Source organism: Typopeltis vanoorti, chromosome 11, assembly GCF_054136105.1.
Source record: "Typopeltis vanoorti isolate ZY-2024b chromosome 11, IOZ_Tvanoo_1.0, whole genome shotgun sequence".
NCBI lineage: Eukaryota > Metazoa > Arthropoda > Arachnida > Uropygi > Thelyphonidae > Typopeltis > Typopeltis vanoorti.
Window position 1 is genome coordinate 127284980 of NC_143559.1, and position 19127 is coordinate 127304106.

Sequence of the window (19127 nt, forward strand, 5' to 3'; positions counted from 1 at the left end):
TTATAAAAATGTTTCTTAACTGGCTTATATTTCACAAGATTTTAAACCAGCATCTTCAGAGCAAAATGTGTTAGTGCTCAAACTAGGATTTTAGATCTTTTGTCTGTTACAATTTGTATTGTTTCACTTATTGTGTGTACACTGTAACATACTTTACTCTGAAGATGCAGGTTTGAAATCCAGTGAAAATATAAGCCAGTTAATAAACATCTTTTTATGATATAGTTCATTTGATATTGTAATACTGTCAAAATTAGTTATGAAAGTATTACTGTAGTCTGCTTTTAATGCATTAGATAGGAGACTGTGTGTGTTTTCCCGCTGAAAGTAGTTTTGAGAACAATATAACAAATTAATGGGGATGGAGGTTTTTTAATGTGAATCTACCATCCATACCCACATCCTCTTGGTTGGAGATCATGTATGCTAAGCACTTGGTCAACTTAACCAACAGTATCAGTTGGAGTTGGTCAGCTAGCTGATCACATTCTGAACAAATTTATTGCAATCATATTAGCAATTAATGTTTGTAATAAATTGAAGCATGTTATAAAAATTTAGATTTGAAATTTACAATTGTAGAACACTAACGTGACAAAGCAATAATTGTTGTTTTCATTGTTTTAGGATAAGGTGGTTAGTCTTATGCCTAAGTATATATTCTTGTGTGTGAATTGCATATAATTTCAGGGATGGTTTGTCCAGTTGTTGGATGAAAAAACCTGTGTATAGGAAGAAAGACCCTGTCCTCTCCACATATGCTCAGCTAATACACCTTCAAATGAACAGGCCTAAATTCCTCGCATCCTGGACAGGTTTCAAATTCAAGTCTTTACAACCAAGGGCTTCATCATAACTTGACTGAGTTACTGACTCTAACATTCATATATTGTTTGATATACTTTTAATTATTATTATTGTTAGATGCCTTTAGGGAATCACTCATCAAGGGAAGACTACACATTCATGCTACTTGCAATTATCTATCACTCTCTGAAAGAAAAAAGCTCTTGCTCTTTTATGATGGCATTCATTCTCAGCTTTTAAGGATGTCCTTTTATTCTTTCCCTGCCTTCTGTAAAACGAAAAATTCCATCTACTTGTATCTGATGTGACCCCTTCAAAAGTTTGTGGGTCGGTCATATAATCCCATTTTCTCCTGTTTGCTAGTGCATGCAGTCCACACTTTCTTCAGTCTGTCATCATTATCTGCATTCAACGTCATCCCAGTATCATCTTTAACAACCTCCTTTATACCCTCTGTATTGTATCTGCATTGCCTCCAACACCAGAAGACTAGATGAAGATATCAACTCCTTACAAAGAGACAAAAATTACTTCATTTCAACATTGCTGTGATCCTCTGGGTTGTATTTGCAAACTTTGCTATATGACTCCATATAGCAAAGTTTGCAAATCCGACTCCATATGACTTCAGCTTCCTATCTTTCAAAACTCCATGATTCCTAACCTATCAGTTTCTTCTTGAATGACCCCACCATGTTGGGGATGTCATCACACCAAAATTTTTAACTTTAGATTTATTGACATTGAACTGGTATCCAATTTCACTTGCCCACAGTTCCAGCCTACTCAAATCATTCTGCAAGTGCTGCATATTACTTACCAAATTATCTTTGCATCATCAGCAAATAGCTGAATGTCTCCCATCAAAATTCTTGACATTGTTATCAATGTACACATTGAATTAGCAAGTCATGAACTGATTCTGCAGTACATCACTGGTTACCTTAATTCTCACAGACTTGATTCTCTATACACCACTTTTGATACCTGTCACTCAGCCTTCCATGCTATATCCTGTCAGAAACATTAGGAGTCCAGTAATATCACAGTTATATTCATTCCCCCTTGTCTAATTTATCTAGAACATTATTGTAAAATGCGAACAAATTACTTAAACATGACCTTCCCTTAGTAAACCTATGCTATTCATTGCAAATCATAGATTCTCTGTTCAATAATTAATTTCTGTATGTGAACATTTACACTTCTGAAACAGGATTATGATGCTTTATTGCAGTCATATTAGCAATTAATGTTTGTAAATGTAATGTTTATGAAGTAATGTTTGTAATAAATTGAAGCATGTTATAAATTAATTTATAATGATGGGTAATGATGAAGATTTCTGTGGAATCTTCCCTGTACCTAGTTTCAAGTTATACTGCCAGATCAAGGACACAGCAAGTTCTGCTAAATACTTCCTCCTTCTTCTAAGCCCTTTTTATAACCATTGTTGGTTATAGGCCTCTGCCCATTTGTTTCCATCTTTCTCTGTTGAAGGCTTTCCAATGCCAACGTTCTCCAGCCATCTTCACTGGGTCGTCCTTTGATCTTCTCTCTGGTTGTCCCAGCATTCATCTTTCTTCGTACAGATGTCACCATTATTGTCTTTGTCCATCTATCACTTTTATCCATGCAATATGTCCTGCCTATCTGCAGTTCAATTTTAAAATCTCTTCCCCTATATCCAATGCTTTTGTTTCTTTTCTTATATCTTCATTCCTTATTATATCTTTCAGTCTGATGTTTAGCATGGCTCTCTCCATTCTACACTCAGTTTTCCTCATTCTGCCCATTATTTGTTTATTGGCCATGTCTCTGATCCATAGGTCATAATTGGGATGATACATTGGTTGAAAAGTGTGGTTCTGTTTTCTGGTTTTATTTTACTGCATAGGAATCTTTTCAGTAGGCCAAAAGCCACCCATCTTAGCTGAATTCTTTTTATTTCTTGATAAACGCTTCTTTTTCCTAATGTAACAGTTCTTTACTTGGATAAAGTAAAGAACAAACAAAATTTGCACCTGAAGTATTTTCAGGACTGGGGCAACTCGTGGTAAAGGTGGTATAAGTTCTCATCACTTGCCTTAGCATCTCCCATAATGCAAAGCATGTCTCTTTGCAGACACGTATAATGCTATGCATTAAGGGAAGGGCCACTACCCAGACCGGTTTCGACCTTTATTGAGGTCTCATCAGTGGGAGCCAGACCCAGAGGTGGTGATACTAAGGTGGAAGTAATGGAGAAGTCATATTTATCTATACTAGTTGCCAAAAGGTGCCACACCTTATTATTAAAATTCTCTGGATTAGAGATAAGTTGATGGAAATTTTTTATCACTTGGCTATGCTACCAATTATATATTTGGTTTAATCCTTTATCCAAGTGTAAGCAAACAAAGTTTGTGCCTGAAGTATTTTCAAGACTAGGGCAACTCGTAAAGGTGGTATAAGTTCTCATCACTTGCCTTAGTATCTTCCTTAATGCAAAGCACAGAGACCTCAATAAAGGTCGAAACCGGTCTGGGTAGTGGCCCTTCCCTTAATGCATAGCATTATACATGTCTGCAAGGAGATGTGCTTTGCATTATGGGAGATACTAAGGCAAGTGATGGCAACTTTTACCACGAGTTACCCTAGTCCTGAAAATACTTCAGGCACGAACTTTGTTTGCTTACAATAAAGGATTAAAACAAATATATAATTGGTAGCATAGCCAAGTGAAAAAACTTCCATCAACTTATCTCTAATCCAGAGAATTTTAATAATAAGGTATGACACCTTTTGGCAACTGGTATAGGTAAATATGACTTCTTCATTACTTCCATCTTAGTATCACCACCTCTGGGTCTGGCTCCCACTGATGAGACCTCAATAAAGGTCGAAACCGGTCTGGGTAGTGGCCCTTTCCTTAATGCATAGCATTATACGTGTCTGCAAGGAGATGTGCTTTGCATTATGGGAGATACTAAGGCAAATGATGAGAACTTATACCACCTTTACCATGAGTTGCCCCAGTCTTGAAAATACTTCAGGTGCAAACTTTGTTTGCTTACACTTGGATAAAGGATTAAACCAAATATATAATTGCTAACATAGCCAAGTAAAAAAACTTCCATCAGTTCTTCAAGGTATACATATTCTTGTACTTGCTGTATTATTATTTGTTCTATTATCTAGTTTCCTTCGATATTTGTCATTATTTTAATTTTTTCGTGGTTTATGTATAATCCTATTTGCTACTGTATTTAATTCATTCATCGTTTCTTCTAGTTCTAACACTTCCTTATCTGTGCTGAAATCCCATCACCCCTGTAGCCTAATTCTTATTTGCAACATCTCTAGTACCTCGTCCTCATACACTGGAGTCACCTTATTCAGTGTGGATGTAGCACTGAGCTCCATATCACTTACTCTAGATTGATAGCTCTTAACTAAGTAGGTACTCATTAGCTGAACAGTTGCTAGCAAAGATGAAATGCATTGCCAAATTAATTTGATAGGTGTCAAATGTGTATCATGGGACAAATTATCCAAAATGTACAGTCTCAGTATTAAAAGAAACTTGTTCTGCATCCCATGAACAATGCAAAAGAATTTTGTCATTATGTTGCAAGTAAGAGAAAGAATAATCCTACTAAATAGAGATGGTATATGGGTGGTGAAGAAGAGATTCTGCACCACTCATATTTTAAATAAAAGAAAAGAAACATACAGAAATCCTCTTTTGAGAGATGTATGAAGCAGGGGTAGAAAATTTTATCTTAATGTATTTATAAAGCAAAATTGATAATGGTATTCTGATATAACATTTATTATTGCATTCTTAGGGAACATTATTTGGCAACTGGAGGATCTGGAGGTTATCATAGATCATCTAATTCAACCCCATCAGAAGGACACAGAGCTCCGACACCCACTGGTCATTCTCCCAAGATTGATGAATATAGTGAAACATTAAGGCAGATACAAAGAGCTGCTGGGCGCAAGAGTCGAGTATGTTCATGTATTTAATTTTACAAAAAGTTATTACAGAATAATTCTGAAGTTTTTTAATTAATAATGTCAGCTCACATTCTGCATATGAATATAATACTAGTGGCTCACCACATTGACCCAACATTTTACCTTTTATAGCAACATCATTAATGAAACATTGGAAATCTAACATGCTAATACCATGAATGTAATTAAACATTTGATGTCCCAAAACCCCTTGAGATGGCAGCACATTCCATTCAAACATTTGGGGATCCACTTCGCTTGAGAGCTTCTGCATGTTCAGATGTTAGTGGATAATGATCCCAACTCATTCCCTGGATATCCTCAGAGTCTTTGCAATGTTTTTGACTGGTATTTGTCTGTCATCAAGAATCATGGCATGCCTCCGTAGCTTAATCAGTATAGACGAAGCCCTTTGGTTCTGAAAGACCTAGGTTCGATTCCCATCTGTGATGTGAAGAACCTTTATCTGGTCTCTTTCAACCAAAGGTGAGTTAGCTGGTCTCATACGGTGGTAGATGGTTTTTTTCACCTGAAAACTTGGTTTTTTTTGTCCCTCAGTGCAGGAAAACCGGCCCTGTGAACACACACAGATATACAGTGTGTGTTCACATAAAATACATACTTAATTCCTCATTAGGAGGGTTCAACCATCCTAAAGGATGGGGGCAGAAAGGGGGAACCCCATAGCCTTAATTGTTATGGTGTAAATCCAAAACAACAATACTGAATGAATTCTGCTTAGGCTAGCGAGTTATATTCAGTTGACTGATCACTGAAAGTCTAGTTGCATTTCCAACTCTAATTACTTTGTTTGATTGCAAGACATTAAGAGATTACTGGATAATGCTGTTTAATGTAGTTAAATTTACAGGCATTTGATAGAAGGGAGTAGAATTCAGAGATACAGTAAGCAGGTTTCACTGGAAAACAGAACACAGCTGGAAATTAGTTCTTATCTCTGCAATCAGACACTGAAGGGGTGTTTGTTGCATAGATTAAATTATAACAATTTACACAAGCAGTGATCTGTCATTCTTTTCATCATCTTCAAATTCCTGATTCATATCCTCAAGAGGTGTACAGAATACTGTGATAGTATAACAAGATAAGTTTACATTATTACTAACTTTCATCAATTTTCCTCCAAATTAGTCTGTTTTATCTGTTTAAGACTAATATTGTCAGATTTTATGTTTGTTTTCAAATGCATTTCTTAACTGCATCCAATCTTAGTCTCTCTCTAGGTCTTTTCCTGCCTTTCTGGCATCAAACATCCATCTGTTTTGCTAACCTTGACTCTCTCTCATTCTGTTTGACCTTACGTTCTTTGATCGACTCTACTCAACACATTCTCAAATGCTAACAATGTCAGGTTCCTTCCTAATATCTTCATTTTGACTCTGATGTTGCCATTGAACCTCTAGTTCTGGATCAATTGCTTTATTTCTTAGTCAGCTCTTAAATCATTAGTTAAAATGGTTTGAACACTGTCTTGCATGTAACTAGTTTCGTATTTACTGATTTTTGTCTTACTCCATATAAATTTATTCATTCGACTCCCCACCATATCATCTTTGCTTATTCTAATTTGTCACTTGCCATTCAAGATTATTTTTGTGCTTAGTTAAATACTCTAGCTTCTCTTTCCTTTCTCTGATCACTATTACCTGAAAATAACATCTTGTAGTTATTACTTAACAAAACTCTTGCCTTTTTTTATCTTCTTCTTTGTCTCTGTAAAACCAGTTATTCTGATATGGCACTTCTGTAATTCTTCTATCAGTTCCACTTCTTTTCTGTTGATTCAAGTTTGGTGATGCAGAGTTAATTTGTTGCACTATCTGACTTTTCACCATTCACTTTGGTTTCCTGACACACACAGAAGGGAACTATTTAACTGGTTGACACCCCCAGCCAGCATGACATTGTTATTTTCTACCATCATTTTCCTTTGATTTAAGCCAATACAGATTAAGATTTGGTCAACAAAATCCCAAATTGCCTGCTAATCCTTGTTCATTCAGTATATCTAGGCAGGTTCCACCAACTGGTTGTATGTGTGATGAGAGAATCACCAGAATCCTCATCTTCCTGAGTGTCTACAGCATCCCCTTCCAATGTAGAACCAAGTATTTCAGACAGACAGGATAGGATTACCATATGTTCTAATCCCTGCCATGGGCATGTATGTTTCTTACTGTCACTAAAGGTGAAGATTGGATATGGGACAGTTTTTCCCATTCCTTAAGGCTATGTGGAGGTCTCCTTCCAGTTATATAGCTTTGATCCTTAAGTGCTGGCCTGGTTGGCCGAGTGGTTAGCGTGTCCGCTCTTTAGCCAAGAGGCTATGGGTTCAAATCCCACCGTGGTCATGGATGTTTGTGATTGTCCTACAGACTTTGTGTGGAAAGGGAATCTGTGACCTACCACTTATTCTAGCAGAAGACATCATTGCCAAAACCATGTGAGGTACGACAGTGACCATACGGCATCTATGGACGTCAAATGTGAAAATTTGTTTTTGATCCCTAAGTAATCTTGCCGTGTTTTATTTATTTATTTTATTTTTTTAACGTAATCTAGAAATCCTACTCCAGACCAAATGCCACTTCATGCTTTTAATAGCGGGACACTGATATGGTGATCATTTATCTCCCATCTAAAGACACTAAGAAAAAGCAATGCCTATGGCCGGGATTAGATCATAAGGTAATCCCATCCTGATTGTCTGAAATACTGGGTTCCACATTGGAAGGGGATGCTGTATACACTCAAGAAGATGAGGATTCTGGCTTTCTCTCAGGAAAGTAAAAATTTTGTTTAGAGGTTTGTGCACAGTTCTAATTGTGCATTGTTTCTGCAGGGAGTTTATCTTGTACCTTTCATGTATAATACATTGTGTATTTCATGCAATTGATTTACTTGACTATATAACATAATTAAAGAAATTTAATGAGTGGAAGCCAAGAGATACAAAATATGAAAGAATTATTTGAATGCATAACACGAGAAGAGAAACACAAAAATATACATTACAAGAGAAACAAATAACTTGCAAATGTATTGCAATTTCAAATTGACATTTGAGGGCATTCTAATATCATAATGTTGTTGGGCATGTTCATGCAGGCATGATTTCATGAATGCCAAAGCTTGGATAGTTGAAGAGTGACAATCAGATAGATTATAGCTAAGGTTAGTATTAAGATGGACCAGATTGAGGACACTTTCTGGTGATTCCACAATTCATCTCTCCAGTTCATTGTAGCATCTAAAAATGTTTTCTGATTTGTTCCAGATCGCTTGATGAATGACAGAATCTTTATTGTTAAGGCAAGCAGAATTAAGAACATGATTAAATGGTGTGCTGGGTCTAGTTCTGTCACATGCAGTATCTCTTACATGTTCTTTCATGCACATTTCATTGGATTTCTCCTTCTGACCAAAATAGGTCACAATGTGGTTGCACCAAAGATGATAAACTCCTGGATACTTTCGGTTGTCATGTTTCAGTTTAGGAATCAAGTAAGGAATGGAATTTGTAAATAGGAGTAAAAGAAGTGCAGATTTTAAATTTCTTGAGAATTTTAGCTAACTTTGGTGGAACTGATCTGATATACGGTAGAGATATAAAGTCTTTAACACCAGTGCTATCTTCAGTACAGGTGAGCAAGTAGATTAAAAAGTAGCTCACGGATAGTCTGTTTAGGAGAGCCATTTTTTGAAAAGTTGTAAGAAGAAATTGTAGTTCTTTGGTGATCTCTTTTTCACTGAGGAGGGAGTGAGCACATTTACCTAATGTAGAAATGATACCAAGCTTTTGGAATGGGTAATGATGAGATTGCACATGAAAATATATTGGTATGTGTGGGTTTTTTATAAATAGAGATCTTTGGTTTTTCTGACAAACGAGTGACTTTAACATCTAGAAATGGGAGAAAACCATTAACTTCTAATTCTGAGGTAAATTGTATTTTTGGTTGTTGACTGTTAAGATTGTTCAGGAACTCCTTTAAAGAATCTGATCCATGTCTCCAAATTAAGAAAGCATCATCAATATATCTTTTCCATAACTTGGCTTTAATGGGAAGGAATTGACTGATTTTTCCTCAAAGGTTTCTAAATATAAATTTGATAATATAGGAAATAATGGATTGCCCATGGCCAAGCCAAAATTCTGTTTGTAAATCTTCTTCTTCTTCTTCTGCAGCTTCTCCCACTTAAGTGGGGGTCACTGTTTATTATGAGTCTCCTCCACACCTTCCTGTCTTGGGCTGTCACCACATCCAAGTTCTTCATCTTCAAGTCCTCTTCTACCAGCTCCCTCCATCTCTTCTTTGGCCGCCCACGCTTCCGCCTTCCTTGCACATCCATCTGCATGACCCTTCTTCCCACATATTCGTCCTCTCTCCTCATCACATGACCAAACCATCTCAACCTTGCCTCCTGTATTTTCGCTCCTAAGTTCGTAACTTTCACTGTTCCCCTGACATAGTCATTTCTCAGATGATCCTTTCTGGTCACACCGCACATCCACCTAAGCATTCTCATCTCTGCTACTTCCATCCTGCTAATGTTATTTTTCCTCAGGGCCACAGTTTCTATAGCATATGTCATAGCTGGCCTCACTACTGTCCTATAAATTTTGCCTTTCAGATTGATCGGCACCCTCTTATCACATAACACTCCAGCCATCTCCCTCCAGTTCCTCCAACCTGCTTGTATCCTGCATCCCACTTCCTTCTCACCTCCTCCATCTTCTTCCACTGTCGAACCTAAGTATCTAAAGTCTCTCACCTTCCTGATGACGTTTCCTTCCAGCTCCAGGTCTGTCTCCTGGCCACCGCCCACTGCGCAACACATATACTCTGTCTTACTTCTGCTCAGTCTCATACCTCTCTCTTCCAGTACTTTTCTCCATCTTTCCAGTTTAGTTTCTGCTTCTTCTCTTGAATCTACACACAGCAAGATGTCATCTGCATACAGCATTGTCCAAGGTGCATCTTCTCTCACCTCCTCTGTTACCACCTCCATCACAATATTAAACAGAAACGGACTTAATGCTGACCCTTGATGCAAGCCAACTGTTACTTGAAAACTTTGTCTGTCCCAAACAGGTCCGAACACTTGTCTTCACATTTCTGTACATTTCCTGCACCAACCTGACATATTTGTTTGTAAATGGTATTTAAAAAAAAAAAGGATAACCAGAATTTATGCAGTGTGTCAGGAGTGACAACTTTTTTTTTATAACTTATCTTTTAAAAGAATTAAAACCTTTTCTTTAGGCACATTGTCAGAAAAACTGAAGATATCTATTTATAGAAAACCCACACATATCAACAGTTTATCATCTTTATGCACAATTTAACCATTTTTCATCCGAAAAGCTTGGGATTATTTCTACATTAGGTAAAAATATTGTCCTCCTTAGTGATCACCAAAGAATTAGCTTCTTCTTCTTACCTTTCAGAAAAATGGCTTTCTTAAACAGACTGTTTGTGAGCTACCTTTTAATCCACCAGCTCACTGTACTGAAGATGGTACTGATGTAAAAGGCTTTATATCTGTACTGCATACAGCTCTGTTTTACCAGAGTTAGCCAAAATTCTCAAGAAATTTAAAATCTGCACTTCTTTTACTCCTCATATTTCCAATTTCTGTTCCTTGCTTGGTACATCTAAACTGAAACATGACAGCCTGAAGTTGAAGTATCCAGGAGTTTATCATCTTTGGTGTAACTGCAGTGTGCCCTATTTTGGTCAGACAGAGAAATCCATTGAGTTATGTATCGAAGAACATGTATGATACATCACATATCGCAAAACTACAGCCAGTACACTATCTAATCATGCTCTTAATTCTGCTATGCCCTAACAACAAAGATTCTATCATTTATCCAATGATCTAGAACAAATCAGAAAACATTTTTAGATTCTATGATGAACTGAAGAAAATTGCAGATTGTCCTCAATCTGGTCACTCTTCAGCTATCGAGCTTTTGCATTCATGAGCTCATTCACACGTGAATGTGCCCAACAATACTGGCATCCAGAACACCTTCAAATGTCAGCAGTATGTTTGTAGGTTAATTTATAGCTGTTGTTTCTCTTATAATCTATATTTTTGTACTTCTCTTTTCATGTTATGCACCTGAAGTTTTCTAAGAAGATTGAAACTAGTTGCGCTTTCAAATAATAGTGTTTTGGTTTTTTTTCTATTATAGTCTGGTTCAAGGATCGGGTGGGGGATTCATTCTTTTTTAATGAGTTTGGCAAAGTTTTTTCTGCTGTATCTATTTTGTAAGAATGATGAATGATGTAAGCAGAGCCTGTTGTTCCAGGTGCAGTGCTGATCCTGAAGGTAGGTTGGTGATGTGTAGTGGCATGTAAGTATCTCTGTGTAGGCTTATGATGTACATGTGAGGGACCCATCCATTTGCCTTGTGACTAAAGTATCTAAGAAGGCTAAAATACTTCTTTTCCTCCTCCACAGTAAAGATAATTCAAGGATGGGTATTGTTGAGAAATCTAAAATGTTAGAATGAGCGTGTGGCCTTGCAGTCAAATACCTCAACTGTACTTTGAATTAGAGGGAGGGCCGAATTAATTGCTAAAGATTCAAATGTTTCCATGTATAATTTGGCATTTGGAGGGGGGGGGGGCAGGGAGACCATTGCTGTACCTTCAATTTGTTTAAACAATTGGTTGTTCCAGCTAAAATACTTTGATTTATGACAGTGTTTAAACTGAATAAATACTTGTCATCCAAACTCAACAGAAACACTTTGGTAGGACATTGCCTTACATGAAAAAAAAATAATAATAATAACTTTACACCCTTAATAAAACCGCTATACAGAACTTTCAGTTAGAGTAAAGCAAATTTTTACAAATTTTCCAGTAGATGATACACTAGTTCTCCTTTCCAAAATTCATCTCCGACATCTGCAAACTCTTTAAGCACTGTCAAAAATCAGTATTTTATCTGGAACAAACTGCTTTTTAAAGAAATCTTTGACATGCAATTTCACTCCTCCCCCACACCCAAAACCCATAATATGATTGAGGTGTGTGTGTACACACACACACACACACACACACACACACACACACACACACACACACACACACACACACACACACACAATCTTTGCCATTTAGCCGTATAGTCCACAGGCTGTATCAAACTTTTTACAGTTTTTCAACAATATCCATCCTGAATTAGTTATGCTGTGGAGGAGACAAAAGAAGAAGTTCTAATCTTCTTGGATACCTCAGTTACAAGGCAAACAGATAGGTCCCTCATGTGCACAGTTCATTTCAAATTATACTTAATTTTGCCAGCCTGACTTTCTTCCATGATACCACATGGAAGAGAGTCAGGCTACTTCACAAATCCTAATTTAAATTGAAGAGACTGTTCCAGGAAATGGCACAAGTTTTACAGAAAACTGGTTAACTTCAACCAACCTGATGGTGTAATCCTGTACAGATTTTGGCACACTCCCTATCTGCCTGTCAGCATTAATAACAAATACCTACATTACATCACCATTCTTCCCAGAAACTTGGAATTTTCAAAATTTTCTTTAGCCTCCAGGGTAGAGCGAATATTTCATTCTCAGGACAAGCACTGCACTTGGAACAATAGGCTCTGCTTACCTCATTCCAACAAAATGGATATAGCAGAAAAACTCCTGCCGAACTCCTTCTTTAAGGAGCTTGGCAAAAGTACAATCCACTCCCAGAACTGGACTATATACACTATCTTTATCCTATATCAAAGACACAATGGATAAAGCTGGGCTCCCTCCTTAAACAACAAAGAATCAGAACCGTGCCTAAACCTCAAAAAAAAAAAAAAATCGAGATTACCAGGATCTTCTCACTGTCCCAGGTGTCTATAGAATCTCTTGCCAGTATGGAACCCAGTATTTTGGACCAACAGGATGGAGACTACCTTGGTCAAAAAAAAAAAAAAGTAGATCTGTTACAGACAACCAGAAAGGTGTCCAGCACAGCTTGCCTTAGTGGAAAGCTATTTCATCACATGGAAGAAAGTCAGGCTACTTCACAAATTCTAATTTAAATTGAAGAGACTGTTCTAGGAAATGGCACAAGTTCTACAGAAAACTGGTTAACGCCAACCAACCTGATGGTGTAATCCTGCACAGATTTTGGCACACACCCTATCTGCCTGTCAGCATTAATAACAAACTACCATGAAGAACACTATTGTTGACCTCTGTCTGTAATTGTTTGAGGGGTCATTTTATTCCCTGTCTTCACTGACTGCATTGTTAAAATGTTCCTCATAATGCTAATTTGAAGTAGCAGAATGTCAGCTTGTAAATAATCAATTTTAGTCAGTAAGTTGTTTATTTGTATTCTTGTTTCTGTCTCTTTTTTTTTTTCCTAGAAACTTTCGACATGAAAAAAGAAATGCTTCTAATGTATCTAGAGGCCATGAGGTAACCTTTGAACCACTAGTGAGAGAACATTTTAGGGTAGAATCCTGATTTTTATGGAGTTAGACATTGTGACTTGGAAAAAGGCACATACAAATGGACAATTCCAGATTAAAGAATCTTGTATTGGCAATTCTTTCCCTTGTTTTTTTTTTTTTTTTAATCTGAAAATTGTTTCATTCTAAGGAACTTAGTAATCTCTGCACAGCTTAAGAAAAAAGTCTGTTGGGGAAATCTTTTTTTTTTTTTTCAAATCAGTGCATTATAGTATGCCAGATCTATTTTACATAGCTCACAGGCTTGCATGTAGGATGAAGTTACATGATGTTATAAATTATTGTGTACAGTGGTATCTCGCTAATTCGAACTAATAAAAACCATGCTCGTTCGGATTAGTGAATTTTCCCCCAAGAGACAACAATAACTAGCGTTTAAGACAAAAATAATCAGATTCTAATGCTACATTAATTTAATTCTGTAAATAAATTAAGTAACTGATAGAAAAAAAGCTACTGTACTGTACTGTAAAACTTAAAAAAATAATATAACACACAAGTTAATTTTAGTAAAAATTTAGTTTGTATGTACCTGTATTGTTGAGGATTCTGATTTAATAAAATTGGATAGTTCAGTACATAACTTAATTTGCATTAAAAATATCACTTTCTTGTACACAATACAAAGAGGGTATCCAGAAAAAAAAGTTTCACAAAATAACACAAAAAAAGTTTTATTTCTTTGTAAAAAAAGTCACTGATTTTCTTTTGCTTCTTGGAAGCTAAACTTTTTTCAAATGCTTCTTAAAAATGCTGTATTTTCAGAGCTGTATTAGCAATAAAATTATGTGGAATGGTGTATCATTCTGCTTAGCCCATTCTATACACATATTAAAACTGTCAACTTCCTCATCATGTTTTACTTTTTTTCTTCGAGTCCTTTATCATCAGCATCGTCTTCTAATTCATTCTGTAGGGTCATATTTATATTTTAAGCGTTGGATTTGATTTTGAATTCACTTTCGGTTCTGCCTGTAATCCGTTCCGTAACATCTGTTTGGGAAATTTCAACATCTGGATTTATATATTTTTAACCAAATTATGCACGTTTTGAATTTCCTCTTTTTGTGTATCACTGTAGTTATCTTGGTAAATTCTAGAAGGCCACAGTTTTTTTCCATGATGCTCGAATTGCCTCAGGTTCGACGGCTTCCCAAGCAGCAGCAGCAACTGAGAATGATGCATCCTTAATTATTAATAGTACACAAAATCATCTTACGTAATAAATAAAACTTTTTTTTTCTTTCAAACCGCAGTTCGGATTACTGGAGGGTTCGGACTAAAGACGTTCGGAATTAGCGAGATACCACCGTATTTCTCTATGACATTAATTTTAGCGAGAGAGAATAGTACTCTTTAATGTGATTAGCTTTCCTCCAGTTAAGTCTCATTGCAAACATTATTTGATTCATAACTTCCAGATCATCTTCCCAGGAAATCCTCAGTAGAAATTGATTGGCATCTGCGAAAAATCTGTAATCAGTCAAGTATTACTGGTTGTGGTAGAATTCAACAAATAAATTCAGAATTCCATCGCACATCACAGGAATGGATTTTGTCTTGTTTTTCTATATCACAGATGGCTCAGAAATTATTAAAGCAGTTGCATAGCTTTGGCTAAAATGTTTATATATTTTTGCATACATATACATAAGAAGGAGACTTCTACTTCTCATTACTGAAGATTATTGCACTGTTTATTTTCAACAGAATTGTAAAATATTACTCCATTACACTTTTTGCTGTAATTCTCTTCCTTTCAAGTTGTCCTTAAACAGAATTTTCTTTTCAGAGATTAATTGTGCTTCAACTGCTGTTTAACAATTTCCTAAAAATGTGTAATGATTCCTGCTAGATAAATATTATCAAGCAGATCTCTCTACCACCCCCCCCCCACGTTTTTTATTATTTATTTTATTTATTTTTTTTTAGAAAATTGTTCACTTTCCTTACATCATCACTTTTTCCAGAAGTTAGCCTTTTGATATTAGTTAATTTTCAGAGCAGCTTGTATCCTCTAGTAAATATTTAGAAGGCTGCTTGGCAGTGTATCATAATGCCAGCAGTACACGATAGAAGCACATTCATGGAAAATGTACTTATTCTGGATTATTCTCGAATTTAGAAATATTAACACTATATGATTAACGTGAGTACAGTTTGTATTTGACTAAAAATTAAGTATATTTTGAAATGAACTGTGAAAAGCATGGAAAATTATATTTTATAGGTTGGATGGGGATGAAATACCCCTTTAAATTGAACAGGATATCAAATTAGAGGTTGGTTTAAACAAGATTTATTGTAGTATGCTATTATTCTAAAATTATTTAATATGTAATGAGGTAATGATTTATACTGAAAACAACACCATTAAATAATAATATACATATAAAAGTCTAAATAACATGTTACATTGTTACTTTTCTGTTATTTCTCTATCCTTATCCCCATCGTACCTATCAAGCTTGAAATCTCTAACCTATTTCCCTGCTTCTCCTTTCGGAACTCTGACAAAATTTGTTTGATATAGCTGCGCCAGCCAGAGTCCTGGTACAGAAGAATTCTTGTACAAAGAAACCTTCCCAGAATTCAAGTATTACCTAATCTTGTTAAAGTATTAAGTGCCTATAGAAATTTCAACATTGCAGTCATGGCCTAAAAACTTTCTAAACTTTCTTTAATTTTCCCTTATTCACAGGTTTGAACTTTAGCGAGTGGTAAAAATCAGTCTCATGCTCAGACAAACTCAGGCTTACTTAGAAAAAACATGTTTATTAAATATCAAATTTGTATACAAATAAAAACAGTGCTCGTTCGGATTAGTGAATTTTCCTCCAAGTTCCACACATCAAAGGTGTGTCATATCAAAATTCTAATTCACTAGCAAGCAATAAGAAGCATTCTAATTATCAAATACACTATTTACATCTGTAGGTTAAATAAGTACACATTCATCATAAAACATTAGTTCAAAATTCTAAGTAAAGCTCGCTAACAGAGACAATTCACATTCAACTGAGTGTTGCATACTCTCAGGCTTTCAGAGACTACTAGTCCAATATGATTAAACGTTACTGAGCACAAAAGTCACTTAAAAGTTCTCTTTCCTTTCGATTAGAAATCTGTTCTTCTCTCTCTTTGCTCCAATACTAATTGTTATATAAATAAGGAAATTTCTGTACATTACCAGTGTCCTGAGAGGATATCGCGCTTCTTTCATCCATCCTTTGTAGTCATGTCTTTCTGCTTTGTCGAGTCGTGTCCACGTGGAGGTTACGCTGATCGACACAAATCGCCATTCCTTTCACTTTGCCGTACAAACACTCGTCTACCAGATCGATATCATCATCTTGGCCGTCCTTCAGAGGGGGGAAATTTTCCGCTGTCTCACATCGGTAAACTCTTACTGATGGCCCTAGTTGATGTCTGCCGTCAGCTTATGTATAGCATGCCCGACTCCTTCAGCTAGCAACCGGGAAGGAGATTACTTCCGGCGCTGTTGATCGATCAGTACTCTGCTTGTCCACACAGAAAACAGGAACAGAAAAAACGGGGGTCAAAACCCACATGAACTTCCTTTTTATTCCTTGTAGCGCCCTCTTTCCGTATCGGAGAATCTCTCATTGCGTTCTCCTATTCGCCCCTACGTGATTGCATCACACTTCTGCTCCTTGAAGAGCACTCTTTTCGCCGAACGTGAGTTCAGCTCGCCTTCCATGAACTGCAAACAAAGCGACTTTGTTTGCACTTAGACATACATTCTTACATAGAGTATAATTTTGACATCAATAATTTTAAACAATATAATTCTACTTTGACATACAATTTTCTCCCCTACTTTACTTCTTTCTAAGGTAATTCTAACAGGTTTTCTTTTATATTTTGCTTTCTTAACTAATAGTACAAGTATTTCTATCTCAGAATTGTGTCTCTTGTTAAATCTTGAATGAATGATTCTTTTGTTGAAAGAGTCTTCATTCAAGATCTAACAAAGGCCCCTCCTTTTTTCAAAAAAATTCTTGGCCAGAAAATTTTTTCTTTTAGTTTCCCTTCTTTTTCTGGAGATGACTCTTCCATTTTGTCTGGGCCTGAAATCAAACCTTCGCCTGGGCCAGGATGCATTCTCTGAGCACTCAGCAATTACTAGGCACATGCAAACAGCTTTGTTTTGCTTATCCTGCTTTTTCTGAAATATACATGTGTCACTGACATGGTCATCTTCTGCTGCCCCTTCATAGGTGCACTTTATTATTTTATTGCCAGATTTTATGTTTCAGTCTCTCACATATGATTTGCTTATCTGACTCCTTGACTTCATCAGTATTTTTAGTATTAGTTTTATCATTCTCCTGTGCACATAATAGTGCACATACAAATACAGGGGAAAAAGATCCACAGGAAGACCAGGTGTAGGTGGATTGTTGCAGGTGTAAGTGTCTTAAAAGACTGAAACATAAAATCTGGCAGTGTTGCAGTCATCCTGACAGATAAGATATGGGAGAAAATTGTTAATATTAAGTTAGGGGGATATGCTAGGGGATGGAGCTTATTCTAAGCAGAGCAAAATTCCAGATGATTGGAGTAGAGCTCTCATAGTACCCATATATAAAAAGGGAAATAAAACTGATTGTGAGAATTACAGAGGTATATCTCTACTGAGTATCTCAAGTATACTCACGTAAGATTTATGCAAGTATACTTGAGAAACAGTTGAGAAGGATTGTGGAAGAAAAGCTTGGTGAAGAACATGCTGGATTCAGGCCAAATAGAGGCTCTCAGGATCAGATTTTTCTTTAAGACAAATAGTTGAGAAATCATGGGAATATAACAAAGATCTGTATTTGAGTTTTGTAGATCTGGAAAAGACATATGACAATGTGCCAAGAGAGAAGCTATTCAAAACGCTACAGTTATATGGTGTCATGACTTCAACATTATCGGATCTTATATTTCTATCTTCTAAAGCACTTTTTACCTATCAATCCACCTATATCTGGGTCTTTTTCCTGCCAATCTGGCAGAGAACATTTGTTTTGCTAATCTTTCCTCGCCCATTCTGTTTAAGTGACCATACCACCTGAGTTTAGCTCTGCTAACGCATTCCTGGATGCTGACAATGTCAAGTTCTTTTCTAATATCCTCATTTTTAATATGCTATTGCCATTGATGCCATCTGTTCATGCCTCTAATCTTTCTCAGGACTCTAATATCTGCAGTCTCTAGTCTTTGGTCAGGTGTTTTACTTCTGACCCAGCTCTCAGATCCATAAGTTCAAACTAGTTTGAACACTGTCTTGTATACAGCTAATTTAGTGTTCCGACTGATTTCTCTCTTATTCCATATGAATTTATTCAATTTACTTCTTACCATACCAACTTTGTTGATTCTGTTGTCTATTTCCATATTTAATTTACCATCTTTGCTAAAAATCTTGCCTGAGTAGCTGAAATGTTTTACTTGTTCTATAGGTTCTCCATTCACATTGCAGTTGATATTTTCAATGCATTTGCCTATTTTCATTGTCTTTGTCTTATTATTGCTGACCTTCATACCATATCTATTACAGCAGTTATTCAATTTAGTCAGGGAATCTTGCAGACCTGTACCAGATTTATTTAGAAGTATAACATCATCCACATAAAGCAGAGAGCTGAGATTAACATCTCCAATTTTGATATCAGGTTTAATACCACTTTCCTTCATAATGTGATCCATATAGATAATGAATAACAGAGGGGATAATGTACATCCTTGTCTGACGCCAGATTTAACATTAAACTATCATC

General features: G+C 36.2%; 1 protein-coding gene across 1 annotated transcript in view; it reads left to right on the top strand.

Annotated features, from left to right (window-relative positions):
• LOC150102034 (uncharacterized) overlaps positions 1 to 19127 on the top strand; it is a 148994-nt gene that overhangs the window by 75967 nt on the left and 53900 nt on the right. The window contains exon 5 of the mRNA XM_090400925.1: positions 4638 to 4803. Coding sequence (XP_090257051.1) covers positions 4638 to 4803 — 166 coding nt within the window. The remainder of the gene's footprint in view (positions 1 to 4637; positions 4804 to 19127) is intronic.